This window comes from Salvelinus fontinalis, chromosome 27, assembly GCF_029448725.1.
Source record: "Salvelinus fontinalis isolate EN_2023a chromosome 27, ASM2944872v1, whole genome shotgun sequence".
NCBI classification, from domain to species: domain Eukaryota; kingdom Metazoa; phylum Chordata; class Actinopteri; order Salmoniformes; family Salmonidae; genus Salvelinus; species Salvelinus fontinalis.
In genome coordinates this window covers 30,981,236-31,000,693 of record NC_074691.1, presented here as the reverse complement: position 1 = coordinate 31,000,693, position 19,458 = coordinate 30,981,236, and the positions used below count along the sequence as shown (strand labels likewise).

Sequence of the window (19,458 nt, the reverse complement as noted above, 5' to 3'; positions counted from 1 at the left end):
CCAAAATGTAAGTAGGTATATATAGCAGTCCGATAACACGTTCTGATGGAATGGCTTGTCCTGCACCCATAGTGCATTGAGTGAATGTTGGAAAAAGATCTTGGTTCCTTTCTAAACATAACAATGTGAATGCAAAGAAGACTCAGACCACAAAATAGGTGAAGTGAACTGGCAAAACAGTGATAGTCAGAGTGACCTTCGGCCTGTCCCATGAGTGTTTGCGAGTTATATGACATGTCAGTTCTGATGTAAGAGAATGCTGAACAACAGAGTTACTGTAGGCGCGCCCATCCAAACATTTCCATAAACGTGCCTGTCATTGTTTGTTCTGATCATCTACATTTGGAATCAGTGTTATGGATCTACCAGACCTAGAACTTTTCCATCCCAGGCCAAATATGAGTGAAATCAAACCTACCAATCCAGCAGCCACTCACACTGGAGAGGAAAAGGACTGGGCAGCATCAAAAGCCTGTTCTGACAGCTTAAAAACAAAGAAACCTAAACCCGTAAGTGCTACATTTTTACATTTGCAGCTGTTGCTTGCCTTTTGCCTATAAAATCATTATCTTTAGATGTACAATATTGGTAATTTCTTTCATCAAAACTTTTGCTTCATAATCTTGCTTTCCAAATAGCCCAAACCCCAAAATGCCGTGACAATCGCTGTCTCCTCTCGCACCCTGTTCAACATGGTTGAGGAAAGGAAGATCTATGAGGAAGAGGGAGTCGAGAAGTATATGGCTTACATGAATCAACAAAAGAACGAGAATGAACCGCTCATGCCAGGTGTTGCGTTTCCCCTTGTGAAGGTATATTACAGGGATTGAATTAACTATAGATATGGCCTACCTCCATGTCTGTACATGGGAGTATCACAGCGTGGGGTTGTGCTACGACTTCATATAGATTCTGTATTGTAGGTGAAAGGGAAACCTCATTCACTCTGTGTTGCCAATGCCTTTAGGCCTAGATGGAATTTGTGTAATGTATCTAGAATAGTGTTTTGCTCAGAATTACAATAAGCAATGTTGTTTCCCACTATTAGGCACCATCTACACATCAATGCTTGAATGACACTTTGGCAGAATATTCTTGTTTTTCCCTATTTAAGCTGCTCTATACTCTTAGAAGTAAAGGTGCCTGGAATAACCTTTAGGGTTGCCACACCTACAGAACCTTTCCAGTTGAAAAAGGTTTCCTTGAGGAACCCCTCTGAAAAGTTAATTGGAGGAACCCTTGTGTAAAGGTTTGAAAAGGAACATTTTTGTGATGGGAGGTGTTCAGTTTTGAGCATTTTTGATGATATATTGTAGAGGTGGCTGTCTATCAGATTGGAGCCGTGGCTTATTGGAGCCGTGGATTTCAGTCTAGTACACACCAGCCAGGTTGTAGTTGGTCTAGTCTAGTACACACCAGCCAGGTTGTAGTCGGTCTAGTCTAGTACACACCAGCCAGGTTGTAGTCGGTCTAGTCTAGTACAAACTAGCCAGGTTGTAGTCGGTCTAGTACAAACCAGCCAGGTTGTAGTCGGTCTAGTCTAGTACAAACTAGCCAGGTTGTAGTTGGTCTAGTACAAACTAGCCAGGTTGTAGTTGGTCTAGTACAAACTAGCCAGGTTGTAGTTTGTCTAGTACAAACTAGCCAGGTTGTAGTTGGTCTAGTCTAGTACACACCAGCCAGGTTGTAGTTTGTCTAGTACAAACTAGCCAGGTTGTAGTTGGTCTAGTCTAGTACACACCAGCCAGGTTGTAGTTTGTCTAGTACAAACCAGCCAGGTTGTAGTTGGTCTAGTCTAGTACAAACCAGCCAGGTTGTAGTTTGTCTAGTACAAACCAGTCAGGTTGTAGTTGGTCTAGTCTAGTACAAACCAGCCAGGTTGTAGTCAGTCTAGTCTAGTGCACACCAGCCAGGTTGTAGTTGGTCTAGTCAAACCAGCCAGGTTGTGTCATCGTTTCTTAATCCCTGAAAACACACACACACACTGCAGGCTCTGATGACGGTGAACTCCAGACTGAGGCAGCTCTACCCCGACAGTGAGGAACTGTTTGATATCGTCCTGATGACTAATAACCACGCCCAGGTCGGGGTGCGCCTCATCAACAGCATCAACCACTACGGTCCGTAAAACACGCATACAACACGCATACATGCTCTGCCACGCGTACTGCAATCTTACAGCCACGCCTACAATGTTATAAGACACACCTGTTTTGGAATATAAAGTGTGGGGGTTTTTAAAAACCCTATCTCAAACCCTCTCTCTGGCCCTGGGACACAGAGACACAAACTTTAGAGAGAAACTCCAGACCAGCAGCGGTTACCATCCCCCGGCTTCACACCTCTGGCCCTGGCTACTCTGTTGCTAGGGGGTTGCAAAATGCCCTTCCAGAACACTCTCCCCCGGTTAGATTAATGTGACCTGGTCAGTCAATCACAGGCTGTACTTGGTGGGGATTTCAAACCTGCAACACAATCTTTGAACTTAGGGTTGCAGAGACAACATGTCATAAGAACCCTGCACCACCTTAACTAATTTCTGGACCTTCTACACGAACATTTCTGACTTTGGACATTCCCTGACCAAGCATCTTTGACACTATACACTATCAATACTACTAGTTCCCTCTGTAAAGTCGTGTGTGTCTGTTTGGTGAATAGGCAATAAAGTGTGGATTGTATGTATCCTTATCTCCTGCTTGTTATCAGACGTCTTACCGGGACTCTGGGACAGTTGTACCTATATATTTATACCAACAACAGTTGGTGGTGCTCTTTCTTAGGGTCCATTGAATGATTGGACATACAATTTAAAAGGTACAATAGGCAGAAATCGCTCCGTCATTTCCTTGTTGCTAAAATTCAAAAAAATTAGAAACAAACAGAACAATGAGTATCTAAACTGCTGTGAAATATATTTTCCATAAACAAAAATATTGTATTTTCACCTGGTATACAAAACTGAAAGTAAAAGATGAAACAAATTTACTTAACGGGAAGCATACAAATAGAAGATATCTACCGCTTGTTAGACTTGCTTTCAATGAGAATGAAAGATCTATAACTCATAACTATGTGCATTTGGTTGGGTCACCAAAAAGTTAAATTTTGCAGCTTTAATGCTGCTCTTTTGACCAAATATGTTGTTTTTATTGTTTATGCCTGTTGTTCATGATATGTAGTGGCCATCTTTGGCTACCACCATGATAACTATACATCACATTTCTATACGGTGAAAATGTTTTTGTTGTTTCGTCTATCTGACAGATTTAACTATTGAGAGATTCTGTATGACCGGAGGGCAAAGCCCCATTGGCTATCTGAAGGCCTACATGACCAACCTGTACCTCTCCAAGGATGGAGAGAAAGTCACCGAGGCCATTGAGGAGGGTAGGTGGTGATGCCATTGTTTTTTGGCCTCTAGGGATTTAACTGGTTTAGCTTAGCATGGGTGCTAAGTCAACAACTGTAGATGTACATTGTGGTAACACTTTATAGTATAGCCTACAGCTGTAATGCATGGATGATGCTGTTGTGACTCATTGTAATGGCTGTAATGGAATCAATGGAACGTGGTCAAACATGTGGTGTGATGTGTTTGTTACCCTTCCATATATTCCATCCTAGCCATTACAATGAACCTGTATCGTATTTACGTATTCATGCATGAGCTTATTTAGCCAACGTTGCCATGACACGGCCTACAAGTGTGATCAGGGATTTTAATTGGAGAAGCAGTTTTATCTTCATAATGTACTGTCTTTGTTATGTATGTATGTATGTATGTATGTATGTATGTATGTATGTATGTATGTATGTATGTATGTATGTATGTATGTATGTATGTATGTATGTATGTATGTATGTATGTGTATATGTGTGTGTGTGTGTGTGTATATATATATATAATACAATACAGTTGAAGTCGGAAGTTTACATACACTTAAGTTGGAGTCATTAAAACTTGTTTTTCAACCTCTCCACAAATTTCTTGTTTATCAAACTATAGTTTGGGAAGTCGGAGGGACATCTACTTTGTGCATGACACAAGTCATTTTTATAACAATTGTTTACAGACAGATTATTTAACTTATAATTTACTGTATCACAATTCCAGTGGGTCAGAAGTTTACATACACTAAGTTGACTGTGCCTTTAAACAGCTTGAAACATTCCAGAAAATGATGTCATGGCTTTAGAAGTTTCTGATAGGCTAATCGCTATCATTTGAGTCAATTGGAGGTGCACCTGTGGATGTATTTCAAGGCCTACCTTCAAACTCAGTGCCTCTTTGCTTGACATCATCGGAAACTCAACAGAAATCAGCCAAGACCTCAGAAAAAACATTGTAGACCTCCACAAGTCTGCTTCATGCTTGGGAGCAAATTCCAAATGCTTGAAGGTACCACATTCATCTGTTCAAACAATAGTACGCAAGTATAAACACCATGGGTCCACGCAGCCATCATACCGCTCAGGAAGGAGACTCGTTCTGTCTCCTAGAGATGAACGTACTTTGGTGCGAAAAGTGCAAATCAATCCCAGAACAACAGCAGAGGACCTTGTGAATATGCTGGAGGAAACCGGTACAAAAGTATCTATATCCACAGTAAAACGAGTCCTATATTGACATAACCTGAAAGGCCACACAGCAAGGAGAAGCCACTGCTCCAAAATCGCCATAAAAAAGCCAGACTATGGGTTGCAACTACACATGGGGACAAAGATCGTACTTTTTGGAGAAACGTCTTCTGGTCTGATGAAACAAAAATAGAACTGTTTGGCCATAATGACCATCTTTATGTTTGGAGGAAAAAGGGGGATGCTTGCAAGCCGAAGAACACCATCCCAACCGTGAAGCACGGAGGTGACAGTATCATGTTGTGGGGGTGCTTTGTTGCAGGAGGGACTGGTGCACTTCACAAAGTAGATGGCATCATGAGGATGGAAAATGATGTGGATATATTGAAGCAACATCTCAAGACATCAGTCAGGAAGTTAAAGCTTGGTCGCAAATGGGTCTTCCAAATGGACAATGACCCCAAGCATACTTCCAAAGTTGTGGCAAAATGGCTTAAGGACAACAAAGTCAAGGTATTGGAGTGGCCATCACAAAGCCCTGACCTCACAATCCCATAGAACATTTGTGGGCAGAAATGAAAAAGTGTGTGCGAGCATGGAGGCCTAGAAACCTGACTCAGTTATACCAGCTCTGGCAGGAAGAATGGGCCAAAATTCACCCAACTTATTGTTGAAGCTTGTGGAAGGCTGCCTGAAACATTTGACCGAAGTTAAACAATTTAAAGGCAATGCTACTAAATACAAATTGAGTGTATGTAACTTCTGACCCACTGGGAATGTGATGAAAGAAATAAAAGCTGAAATAAATAATTATCTCTACTATTATACTGACATTTCACATTCTTAAAATAAAGTGATGATCTTACTGACCTAAAACAGGGAATTTTTACTTGGATTAAATGTCAGGAATTGTGAAACTGAGTTTAAATGTATTTGACTAAGGTGTATCTAAACTTCCGATTTCAACTGTATATATGTGTATGTATATGTATGTGTTTGTCTTACAGTTGCACTTATGTTTATTCACCCCTCCTGCTGCGTACCGCCTCCAGCACCAGGCTCAGCGCACTTTCAAATGTTTTTTGCCATCATTGTAAGCCTGCCACACACACACTATACAATATATTTATTAAACATAAGAATGAGTGTGTCACAACCCGGCTCGTGGGAAGTGACAAAGAGCTCTTATAGGACCAGGGTACAAATAATAATATAATAATCAATAATTTTGCTCTTAGCCATCTAACATATAAAACCTTACTTGATCATCAAAAATTGTGAATAATTCACCACAGGTTAATGAGAAGGTTGTGCTTGAAAGGATGCACATAACTCTGCAATGTTGGGTTGTATTGGAAAGAGTCGCTGTCTTTTCCCACACACAGTCTGTGCCTGTATTTCGTTTTCATGCTAGTGATGGCTGAGAATCCACTCTCACATAGGTACGTGGTTGCAAAGGGAATCAGTGTCTTAACTGCGCTATTAGCTAAGGCAGGATACTCTGAGCGCAGCCTAATCCAGAAATCTGGCAGTGGCTTTTGATTTAAATTCAATTTTCAAAGAACGGCTTGTTGCAATTTCGATGAGGCTATCTTGTTCAGATATCGGTAAGTGAACTGGAGGCACGGCATGAAAGGGATAACGAATCAAGTTGTTTATGTTATCCTTTTCAGGAAAGTACCTGCGTAGTTGCGCACCCAACTCACTCAGGTGCTTCGCTATATCACATTTGACATTGTCCGTAAGCTTGAGTTAATTTGCACACAAAAAAATCATACAATAGTGGAAAGATCCGTGTGAGGTCCTTGTTAAGGCTGCCATCGGCTTTAGCTGTTTGTGGGTCATTGTATATGTCGACGTAAGTAGTTTGTGTGTACACTTGCGTTTGAAGTTTCACGATCGTTTATTGTTTTTGTTAGTGTTGTTTAATGCAGACACCAAGACAGAGCAGAGCTCCAACTTCTTAATCATATCCTCAATTTTGTGCCGCACATTGAATATAGTTGCGGAGAGTCTCTGTAGTCCTAGATTCAGATTATTCAGGCGAGAACAAACATCACCCAGAGGCCAGTCGTGTGAGAAACTCGTCATCATGCAAGCGGTCAGACAAGTGAAAATTATGGTCAGTAATGAAAACTTTAAGCTTGTCTCTCAATTTAAAAGAACGTGTCTGTCACGATCGTGTTGACATGAATGAGAGGACCAAGGCGCAACATGATATGAATACATCTTCTTTAATTATAACGACGAAGATGAACACGAAACACTTAACCTGTTTGGGCTGCAAGCCCGAATTCGGTACGACAATGACAACAGCTGCAGGGCGCGAAATTCAAAATCTATTTTTTAAAAATATTTAACTTTTACACATTAACAAGTCCAATACAGCATTTGAAAGATAAACATCTTGTCAATCCAGCCAACATGTCCGATTTTTTAAATGTTTTACAGAGAAAACACCACATACATTTATGTTAGCTCACCACCAAATACAAAAGTGGACAGACACGTATGGATATGATTATGAAGTATGAATTATGATTGAAGTAGCATGCACAAGCCAACCGAAATAAACTAAAACCAACCTAAAGAGCCCAGAAAAAACTACCTCAGATGACAGTCATATAACATGTTACACAATAAATCTATGTTTTGTTCATAAAAAGTGCATATTTTAGCTATAAATCAGTTTTACATTGATGCTACCCAAAAATGCTAACACATAGCTAGAGTCTGAATCCAGACGGGAGTAGCCAGAGAAAATACATACACCAACGTCGGCTACTAATTACACCTCATAAAACATTTCAGAAAAACATATGGTGGATAACTAATGAAAGACAGATATCGTGTGAATAAAGCCAACATTTCCGATTTTTGAAGTGTTTTACAGCGAAAACACAATATATCGTTATATTAGCTAACAACATAAGCTAGCATAAGTCAGCACTAGCATTGGTCAAGCGCTAGCCTAGCACAGTTAGCCCACTTAGCACAGCACAGCTCAACAGATATATGAAAAAGCATCCCAAATTGGGTCTTATCTTTGTTGATATTCCATCAGAATGTTGTAACGGGGTCCAATGTCCAGTAGAGTCTTTAGTTGGGTTCCAGAACGAATTATTTCCCTCTTTGGTTAGCAAGCACGATAGCATTGCGGCGCTACACAGCGTTTCTTCAAAAAATTCTTCCGTCGCATCACATCTAAAGTCCAGAATAAATTGCAATAATATAATTAAAGTATATTGAAAAAACATACTTTAGGATGATTTTGTGACATGTATCAAATAATATCGTAGTCAGACATCATATTCACCTTTATCTACCTTGTTCCAGAAGCCGAGACCAAATTATCCTTCGCGCCCGGAATTTTTTTTTAACTGCGCAGGTCTCACAAGAAGGTGTGTTATTCAGTCCATGGACGAGATATTCGACTCCTTTCAATTCTCACTTCCGCATTACAGCCTGACGAAGGCCTGTGACGTGTCCCTATGGTCCTAAGTCAAAGGGCCTTTTATAGAGAAGGTCTTAAAGAGACACATCGCATTTTGTAAATCTCAATTCGGCTGGGAAAATGGCTGTAAAAATATTTCTGTTCGACTTAGAGAAACAATTCAAACCTTTTTAGAAACTACAGACTGTTATCTATCCAACAGTAGTAAATATATGCATATTGGAAAATAAAAAGTTTCTTAGGAGGCCGTTTGAAAATGTGCACACATTTTCCAGTTTTTTCAATATTCAGCTTGCAGCCCAAACAGGTTTTAAATATGGCTCCCAATTAGAGACAACAGAAATCAGCTGTCTCTAATTGAGAACCCATTCCGGCCACCATAGACTTTCCTAGAAAACTACACACCCATAGACACAGCTAGATACATACACTAAACACAAACAATAAACTACAACCAACACCCCCTCTACCATATAATACCCCAAAATACACACATACCCCATGTCACACCCTGACCTAATTAAAATAATAAATAAAACAAATAATACTAAGGCCAGGGCGTGACATAACCCCCCCCTTAAGGTGCGAACTCCGGGCGCACCAGCACATAGTCTAGGGGAGGGTCTGGGTGGGCTACCTTCCACGGCGGCGGGCACTGGTCGTGGTCCCCACCCCACCATAGTCATAAGGGGCAGCACCGGGATAAGGGGCAGCACCGGGATAAGGGGCAGCACCAGGATAAGGGGCAGCACCAGGATAAGGGGCAGCACCAGGATAATGGGCAGATCCTGGCTGGATGACGACTCCAGCGAATCCTGGTTGGACGGCTCATGGCTGGCTGACAGATCTGGCTGCTCATGGCTAGCTGACGGATGCGGCTTCTCATGGCTGGCAGACGGATCTGGACGCTCATGGCTGGCTGACGGATTTGGACGCTCATGGCTGGCTGACGGCTCTGGCAGATCCTGTCTGGTTGGCGGCTCTGGCAGATCCTGTCTGGTTGGCGGCTCTGGCAGATCCTGTCTGGTTGGCGGCTCTGGCAGATCCTGTCTGGTTGGCGGCTCTGGCAGATCCTGTCTGGTTGGCGGCTCTGGCAGATCCTGTCTGGTTGGCGGCTCTGGCAGATCCTGACTGACGAATGGCTCAGACGGCTCCTGACTGACTAATGGCTCAGACGGCTCCTGACTGACTAATGGCTCTGACGGCTCGGGACAGACGGGCGGCTCTAATGGCTCTGGACAGACGGATGGCTCAGACGGCGCTGGGCAGACGGAAGGCTCAGACGGCGCTGGGGAGACGGATGGCTCAGACGGCGCTGGGGAGACGGATGGCTCAGACGGCGCTGGGGAGACGGATGGCTCAGACGGCGCTGGGGAGACGGATGGCTCAGACGGCGCTGGGGAGACGGATGGCTCAGACGGCGCTGGGGAGACGGATGGCTCAGACGGCGCTGGGGAGACGGATGGCTCAGACGGCGCTGGGGAGACGGATGGCTCTGGCCGGATGAGGCGCACTGTAGGCCTGGTGCGTGGTGCCAGAACTGGAGGCACCGGGCTAAAGGCACGCACTTTCAGGCTAGTGCGGGGAGAAGGAACAGGGCATACTGGACCCTGGGGACGCACATTAGGCCTAGTGCGTGGGGCCGGAACTAGTGGTACCGGACTGGGGACACGCATCTCAGGGCTAGTGCGGGGAGCAGCAACAGGATGCACAGGACTCTGGAGACGCACAGGAGGCTTAGTGCGTGGTGCCGGAATTGGTGGTACCGGACTGGAGACACGCACCATAGGACAAGTGCGTGGAGGAGGAACAGGGCTCTGGAGACACACTGGAAGCCTGTTACGTGGTGTAGGCACTGGTGGAACTGAACTGGGGCGGGGAGGTGGCGCCGGAAATACCGGACCGTGCAGGCGTATTGGCTCCCTTGAGCATTGAGCCTGACCAACCTTACCTGGTTGAATGCTCCCCGTTGCCCGACCAGTGCGGGGAGGTGGAATAATCCGCACCGGGCTATGTAGGCGAACCGGGGACACCATGCGTAAGGCTGGTGCCATGTAAACCGGCCCGAGGAGACGCACTGGTGGCCAGATATGTAGGGCCGGCATCATGACATCCGGCTCAATACTCAATCTAGCCCTGCCAGTGCGGGGAGGTGGAATAACCCGCACCGGGCTATGCACACGTACAGGAGACACCGTGCGCTCTACTGCGTAACACGGTGTCTGCCCGTACTCTCGCTCTCCACGGTAATTACAGGGAGTAGGCGCAGGTTTCCTACCTGACTTCGCCACTCTCCCTTTAAGCCCCCCCCCCAAGAAATTTTTGGGGTTTTCCCACAGGCTTCCTACCGCGTTGTCGTGCTGCCTCCATTCGCCGGTATCCCTCCTCACACTGCGCCAGAGAATCCCAGGCTGGCTCCGGCACTCGCCCTGGGTCGATCGCCCACCTGTCGATCTCCTCCCACGTAGTGTAGTCCAGATTACGCTCCCATTTCCATTCCTCCGTGCGCTGCTCCTGTTGCCGCTGGTCATGTTGCTTGGTCGTAGATTGGTGGGTCATTCTGTCACGATCGTGTTGACATGAATGAGAGGACCAAGGCGCAACATGATATGAATACATCTTCTTTAATTATAACGACGAAGATGAACACGAAACACTTAAACAACACTAACAAAAACAACAAACGATCGTGAAACTTCAAACGCAAGTGTACACACAAACTACTTACGTCGACATATACATATACAATGACACACAAACAGCTAAAGCCTATGGCAGCCTTAAATATGGCTCCCAATTAGAGACAACAGAAATCAGCTGTCTCTAATTGAGAACCCATTCCGGCCACCATAGACTTTCCTAGAAAACTACACACCCATAGACACAGCTAGATACATACACTAAACACAAAACCATAAACTACAACCAACACCCCCTCTACCATATAATACCCCAAAATACACACATACCCCATGTCACACCCTGACCTAACTAAAATAATAAATAAAACAAATAATACTAAGGTCAGGGCGTGACAGTGTCAATACTTTCCCCCTTGACAACCAGCGCATTTCAGTATGTTGCAAAAGCGTTACATGGTCGCTGCCCATATCATTGCATAATGCAGAAAATACACGAGAGTTCAGGGGCCTTGCTTTAACAAAGTTAACCATTTTCACTGTAGTGTCCAGAACCTATTTCTATTCCTATGTATTAGCTGAACAATAGGTAAGTAAAGAAATATAGCAACAGTAAAATGACAGTGGAAAATAACAGTAGCGAGGCTATAAAAGTAGCGAGGCTACATACAGACACCGGTTATCAAATCAAATCAAAGTGTATTTGTCACATGCGCCAAATACAACAGGTGTAGACCGTAGAGTGAAATGCTTACTTACAGGCTCTATCCAATAGTGCAAGAAAGGTGTTAGGTGAACAATAGGTAAGTAAAGAAACAAAACAACAGTAAAAAGACAGGCTATATACAGTAGCGAGACTATAAAAGTAGTGAGGCTACATACAGACACCGGTTAGTCAGGCTGATTGAGGTAGTATGTACATGTAGATATGGTTAAAGTGACTATGCATATTTACATTTACATTACATTTAAGTCATTTAGCAGACGCTCTTATCCAGAGTGACTTACAAATTGGTGCATTCACCTTATGATATCCAGTGGAACAGCCACTTTACAATAGTGCATCTAAATCTTTTAGGGGGGGGGGGGGGGGGTAGAAGGATTACTTTATCCTATCCTAGGTATTCCTTAAAGAGGTGGGGTTTCAGGTGTCTCCGGAAGGTGGTGATTGACTCCGCTGTCCTGGCGTCGTGAGGGAGTTTTTTCCACCATTGGGGTGCCAGAGCAGCGAACAGTTTTGACTGGGCTGAGCGGGAACTGTACTCCCTCAGAGGTAGGGAGGCGAGCAGGCCAGAGGTGGATGAACGCAGTGCCCTTGTTTGGGTGTAGGGCCTGATCAGAGCCTGAAGGTACAGAGGTGCCGTTCCCCTCACAGCTCCGTAGGCAAGCACCATGGTCTTGTAGCGGATGCAAGCTTCAACTGGAAGCCAGTGGAGAGAGCGGAGGAGCGGGGTGACGTGAGAGAACTTGGGAAGGTTGAACACCAGACGGGCTGCGGCGTTCTGGATGAGTTGTAGGGGTTTAATGGCACAGGCAGGGAGCCCAGCCAACAGCGAGTTGCAGTAATCCAGACGGGAGATGACAAGTGCCTGGATTAGGACCTGCGCCGCTTCCTGTGTGAGGCAGGGTCGTACTCTGCGGATGTTGTAGAGCATGAACCTACAGGAACGGGCCACCGCCTTGATGTTAGTTGAGAACGGCAGGGTGTTGTCCAGGATCACGCCAAGGTTCTTAGCGCTCTGGGAGGAGGACACAATGGAGTTGTCAACCGTGATGGCGAGATCATGGAACGGGCAGTCCTTCCCCGGGAGGAAGAGCAGCTCCGTCTTGCCGAGGTTCAGCTTGAGGTGGTGATCCGTCATCCACACTGATATGTCTGCCAGACATGCAGAGATGCGAATCGCCACCTGGTTATCAGAAGGGGGAAAGGAGAAGATTAATTGTGTGTCGTCTGCATAGCAATGTTAGGAGAGACCATGTGAGGTTATGACAGAGCCAAGTGACTTTGTGTATAGCGAGAATAGGAGAGGGCCTAGAACAGAGCCCTGGGGGACACCAGTGGTGAGAGCACGTGGTGAGGAGACAGATTCTCGCCACGCCACCTGGTAGGAGCGACCTGTCAGGTAGGACGCAATCCAAGCGTGGGCCGCGCCGGAGATGCCCAACTCGGAGAGGGTGGAGAGGAGGATCTGATGGTTCACAGTATCAAAGGCAGCCGATAGGTCTAGAAGGATGAGAGCAGAGGAGAGAGAGTTAGCTTTAGCAGTGCGGAGCGCCTCCGTGACACAGAGAAGAGCAGTCTCAGTTGAATGACTAGTCTTGAAACCTGACTGATTTGGATCAAGAAGGTCATTCTGAGAGAGATAGCAGGAGAGCTGGCCAAGGACGGCACGTTCAAGAGTTTGGGAGAGAAAAGAAAGAAGGGATACTGGTCTGCAGTTATTGACATCGGAGGGATCGAGTGTAGGTTTTTTCAGAAGGGGTGCAACTCTCGCTCTCTTGAAGACGGAAGGGACGTAGCCAGCGGTCAAGGATGAGTTGATGAGCGAGGTGAGGTAAGGGAGAACGTCTCCGGAAATGGTCTGGAGAAGAGAGGAGGGGATAGGGTCAAGCGGGCAGGTTGTTGGGCGGCCGGCCGTCACAAGACGCGAGATTTCATCTGGGGAGAGAGGGGAGAAAGAGGTCAAAGCACAGGTTAGGGCAGTGTGAGCAAAACCAGCGGTGTCGTTTGACTTAGCAAACGAGGATCGGATATCGTCAACCTTCTTTTCAAAATGGTTGACGAAGTCATCCGCAGAGAGGGAGGAGGGGGAAATGATGATGATGAACAGAGAGTAGCAGTAGCGTAAAATAATGCAGATAGCCCGGTTAGCCAATGTTCAGGAGCACTGGTTGGTCGGGGCAATTGAGGTAGTATGTACATGAATATATAGTTAAAGTGACTATGCATATATGATAAACAGAGAGTAGCAGCAGCGTAAAAATAGTGGTTGCGGGGGGGGGGGGAATAGTCCGGGTAGCCATTTGATTACCTGTTCAGGAGTCTTATGGCTTGGGGGTAAAAACTGTTGAGAAGCCTTTTTGTCATAGACTTGGCACTCCGGTACCGCTTGCCATGCGGTAGTAGAGAGAACCGTCTATGACTGGGGTGGCTGGGGTCTATGACATTTTTTAGGGCCTTCCTCTGACACCACCTGGTGTAGAGGTCCTGGTTGGCAGGCAGCTTAGCCCCAGTGATGTACTGGGCCATACGCACTACCCTCTGTTGTGCCTTGCGGTCAGAGGCCGAGCCCGAGGCCGAGAAATTGCCTTACCAGGCAGTGATGCAACCAGTCAGGATGCTCTCGATGTTGCAGCTGTAGAACCTTTTGAGGATCTCAAGACCCATGCCAAATCTTTTTAGTTTCCTGAGGGGGAATAGGCTTTGTTGTGCCTTCTTCACGACTGTCTTGGTGTGTTTGGACCATTCTAGTTTGTTGTTGATGTGGACACCAAGGAACTTGAAGCTCTCAACCTGCTCCACTACAGCCCCGTCGATGAGAATGGGGGCGTGCTCGGTCCTCCTTTTCCTGTAGTCCACAATCATCTTCTTAGTCTTGGTTACGTTGGGGGATAGGTTGTTATTCTGGCACCTCCCAGCCAGGTCTCGGACCTCCTCCCTATGGGCTGTCTCATCGTTGTCGGTGATCAGGCCTACCACTGTTGTGTCGTCGGAAAACTTAATGATCGTGTTGGAGTCGTGCCTGGCCATGCAGTCATGGGTGAACAGGGAGTACAGGAGGGGACTGAGCACGCACCCCTGGGGAGCTCCAATGTTGAGGATCAGCGTGGCAGATGTGTTGCTACCTATCCTCACCACCTGGGGGCGGCCCATCAGGAAGTCCAGGATCCAGTTGCAGAGGGAGGTGTTTAGACCCAGGATCCTTAGCTTAGTGATGAGCTTCATGGGCACTATGGTGTTGAACGCTGAGCTGTAGTTAATGAACAGCATTCTCACATAAGTGTTCCTTTTGTCCAGGTAGGAAAGGGCAGTGTGGAGTGCAATAGAGATTGCATCATCTGTGGATCTGTTTGGGCGGTATGCAAATTGGAGTGGGTCTAGGGTTTCTGGGATAATGGTGTTGTGAGCCCTTACCAGCCTTTCAAAACACTTCATGGCTACGGACGTGAGTGCTACGGATCTGTAGTCATTTAGGCAGGTTGCCTTTGAAGAGGATGTCTTCCTTAATTGACCCCCCCATAACCGTAACATATACCAGGAGCTGTGCTAGGTCTGCCACGTCTGTTGACTCATCCAGTTGTAATGCATAGAATTCACTGGCTTATATGTTGTATGTTGTATGTTTCAAAACATCTCCTGCCATGTCACTGACGTGTTGTTTGATTAAGTCGTAGTTTTTTGGGCCTTTTCCCCCCAGCATTGTCCCAGCCATATCCTCAGCAGCAGCTAAGTCCTCCACAATAGTATGGGACTTGCCTGTCCTAGCCACTCGGTAGCTCACCATATAAGACGCTTCTAGCTCCTTCTTATTAATGGTATCTGTTGCATTTATACATGTGTTACTACTCGAAAGTCATCTTAATTCTTGCTCAAAAAACTCCCGCTGCTTATTTTTCAAATTGGCATGTTTGTTTCTAAATGTCTGCGCAAGAGTGAAGGATTCATCGAGTTGTGACATAGTACTTTTGCACATATAACACACTGTGGCTGAGGAAAGGCACTACTCCCAATATAAGTGAACCCCAAATCAATATAGTGCTCATCGTATTAGCGCCTCCTCAACGGTCCAATGTCCTGTTGTTCGGTGCTTTCCCGGGTAAGGGGCCAGTAGCTCTTCGGCTGCATCGGATTCACAACTGTCAGTGTCCATGCTAGCTGGCTAACAACAAATGTAGAATTACTGATGCTAGCATTGGATGTGCTCGTGGAAGCAGAACAACTTGTGTCATCGACAGGTGCAGGTATAGCACTGCTGGTAGTAGCAGTACTACCAGTAGAGCTGGAATGCGGGCCTTACTTTTTTTAACCATTTATACATTTTCAAGCCAACGGAATGAGCAACTGCTACGTTTGGCTACATACGGACCGTTAGTGGAATTCCCCTGAGAGAGTAACGGTTAATGTGATTGAATGTTAATTATTTGACTAGGCTACCTGTATTTTACATTGTGTTGTTACTTCGCTGATCACTAAGTGGTTTCATTTTATTTTTGCCAGTGAAACGAGGCTACTAATTGTGTTTTTATTTTCATTAAAAAAAATGTGAATCAGATTTTTATTTTGCGTTCCCCGGATGGCATTGTGTGTACCCCAGTTTGGGCATACCTGCACTAGACACTATTTATGGGGGTTATTAGTAAGACTTAAATCAATTAATAAGAACCTAACAAGGTTATACTCTTAAATTGATCTGAGGCCTGAAATAGCCAATCCAGATTCAAATCCCTAAAATGACCAATTCCTAGGACAAGGACCAGGGGGTTGGCTGCTTCAAGCAACAAATAAATTCCAGCAACAAAAAATAGTGTATTCTGGTTTATGGACACGTTTCTTTGGAACAGAAATATTTAAAGATTACTAACTATTATTAATATTTAAAGATTATGAGATTATTTGTTATGGGAATGTATAAAACCCTAATAATATTTTATAAACAGGCATTGCTGCAGCGACCATGTTTACATCTGGAGATGTGGAAAACCAGCTGTCCGACACACAGCTGAAAGTAGCCTTTGACGGAGACGCTGTCCTCTTCTCTGATGAGTCGGAGATCATCGCGAAACAAGGTGGCCTGGATAAGTTCTTTGAGCACGAGCAGGAGTTTGAGAACATACCTCTTAAAAAGGTGATCACGAGAGGATTCTGAAGTACTACATGCCTACATTTTATGTAGATGTTTTTTTTCTTCAGATTTCCTTATTTGGAGTCTCCTACACTGTTAGAAAAAATGGGCTATCTACAATGTAAAGGGGTTCTTTGGCTGTCCCCATAGGAAACCCTTTGATAAACCATTTTTGGTTCCAGGTAGAACCCTTTCCACAGAGGGTTTTACATGGAACTCAAAAGGGTTCTACCCGGGACCAAAAAGGGTTCTACCAGGAACCAAACAGGGTTATCCTGTGGGGACAGCCGAAGAACCCTTTTGGAACCTGTTAGTGGAATTAAATGAATCCTACAATATACTCATTAATTAAATTCAAACTGTCTATTTATAAGAATTTGTACAACACTTATTAACATTAAAATAGACAGGATACAGTCTTATTAAAATTAGATAATAGAATTTATTCTCGGAGCAAGCTCCCATTTGATCATAAACACAGGTTTATATACAAGATATGATGTCATAGATTACAGAATTAAGTCTCATTGTCCTGACAAATAGAAAACAGGTTCAAAAGTTCATTCTAACCTCACAGGGCACTCACATGAAACACCATATAATCATTTATCCTGAAGGCTCACTATAATTGATTACCACTTTAGCAGACAACTCAAGATAATAGAAGACCTAAAAAGTTATCTAAACACCTCAGGGCTAAGTTGGGTCAGTTCAACCATAGTTTAACGACCCTTTCTGCTTATTTTATGACCCACAACACAAATCTCTTTTCCCCAGACATGCAGAGTTTAATTAGTTATAGTTTTATCTAAAGCTAGAATTTGTTTTAACTATTTATTAACAAAATTCCTAACAGAACCCCTTTTTAGAAGAGTGTATACAGGGGTTATAGATTTTAAACTAACTATCCCACTATACCTAATCCCTGACGTAACCCTTACCTTAATCGTACCAAGTTGTTGCATATCAACATTGGCAGTTAATATCTTGGGGATAGTTTGAGCATCTAAAGACCATCTATAATAGGGGACTATCCCAATAACCCATTGATATGTATTATTTACTTTGATTTTGGACGAAAGTAAAAACAATACTATGCTAACCCTATGTCTCATTTGTTTCTCTCAGGGTCCCTTGAAGTGTTTCCTGGAGGCACTGGGGAAGCTCCAGAGAAAGTTCTACGCCAAGAATGAGCGTATGACCTGCCCCATTCGTACCTACCTGGTAACAGCCCGCAGTGCAGCCAGCTCAGGGGCCCGTGCCCTCAAGACCCTCAGGAGCTGGGGCCTGGAGATCGACGAAGCCCTGTTCCTAGCCGGGGCCCCCAAAGGGCCCCTCCTGCAGATGATCCGGCCCCACATATTTTTCGACGACCAGATGTTCCACATCGAGGGAGCCAAGGAGCTGGGGACCATCGCTGCACACGTGCCTTATGGCATCGGACAGAAGTATCACAAGGGGGAACTTATTGAGCAGCCTGACAAAGATGTCAAAGACAAGAAGTGAAGAGCCTCCTAGTGGTGGGGAGATATCATACGTTATGCAAATGCTTAGTTGCACACAACCCTGTCATCAGCTGTAGGACCTTTATTGTTTATCAGGGTTTTGTATTATTTCTCTTTTTTACACTTTATTACAAACATCTTTATCAGAGAATGTTGTATTAACAGGAGAGAAAAACACATTGTTTAGGACTGTAGATGTAATACTCACATCAGGGACCAATGTCATCTAACGTTCTCTGTCATAAGGAGAGAAAGAATCACTTTCCTACAATCCTCATCGTCATCACTTATAGTCTTTAACAGTATTTGGTAAAATATGTATTTCAAAAAAATGAAAATGTCATAGTGTGTTCAAATTCCAAAAAGTATATTTAGCAAAGTGTATTTTATATCTTTAGATATGTGCACTCTAGTAAACGTATGAAAGGGAGCTCTTACAAGGTAGAATGGTTATTGATATGAAGCGCTGCAAAAAAATATGCATTTTGGTTTTACTGCACACCATACAAAAACAGACATTAACACATTATTATTTATTATTTATACTTAGATGCAGTCGGGATCTTAAGCACTTACAAACTCGTACCATATTATACGAATTGCATTTTTTTTTTGCAGGACATGACATCACACAAAATGGATGATGTAGTACACAATTGGGCATATTTTTCGGGGACCCATTTTGGCTCGTGAGCAGTGAGCACGACAAAAATATTGGTTGAAAGGTACTGAACTTTAGAAGCAACACTTTAATATTCAATCATTCTTTTTACTATCCATGCATTGTTCTAATCTATTCCATTTTCTTATTACATTTAATAATACAAATTTTTAGACGTAAGAAACCTCACCTTGCTCTTAGAAAAGCTGTATTAGGCTATATGGTTATATCAAAACCTCAAGCAAGCTAGTTCAACATATCTGTTTCACTAGTAAAATGTTACGTGTCAGGCATTGTGTTCCAAATAGTTTACAGCTGAATATACACAATTCTTTGTTTATTTTTTCAGTTTTAACTGAACATAAAGGGTTCTAAAGGGTTCATTATATAATGCAACATATAAAGTGTTTTTCCCATGTTTCATGAGCTGAAATAAAAGATCCCAGAAATGTTCCATACGCACAAAAAGCTTATTTCTCTCAAAGGTGCATACATTTACATCCCTGTTAGTGAGCATTTCTCCTTTGCCAAGATAATCCATCCATCTGACAGGTGTGGCATATCAAGAAGCTGATTAAACAGCACAACCATTACACAGGTGCACCTTGTGCTGGGAAAAAAAGTGCAGTTTTGTCACACTCACAATGCCACAGATGTATGAAGTTTTGAAGGGGCATTCAATTGGCATGCTGAATGCAGGAATGTCTACCAGAGCTGTTGCCAGAGAATTGAATGTTCATTTCTATATCATAAGCCGCCTCCAACGTTGTTCTAG

The 19,458-nt window shown here is 44.2% G+C and overlaps 1 protein-coding gene across 1 annotated transcript; it reads left to right on the top strand.

Annotated features, from left to right (window-relative positions):
• The first annotated feature begins 266 nt into the window (after positions 1–266).
• On the top strand, positions 267–19,136 carry LOC129825449 (cytosolic 5'-nucleotidase 1A-like). The gene is made up of 6 exons (XM_055885559.1): positions 267–509; positions 639–812; positions 1,991–2,120; positions 3,268–3,390; positions 16,333–16,520; positions 17,646–19,136. The coding sequence occupies exons 1-6, from the start codon at positions 357–359 to the stop codon at positions 18,021–18,023; spliced, it is 1,146 nt and encodes a 381-aa protein (XP_055741534.1). The 5' UTR covers positions 267–356; the 3' UTR covers positions 18,024–19,136.
• Positions 19,137–19,458: the final 322 nt, after the last annotated feature.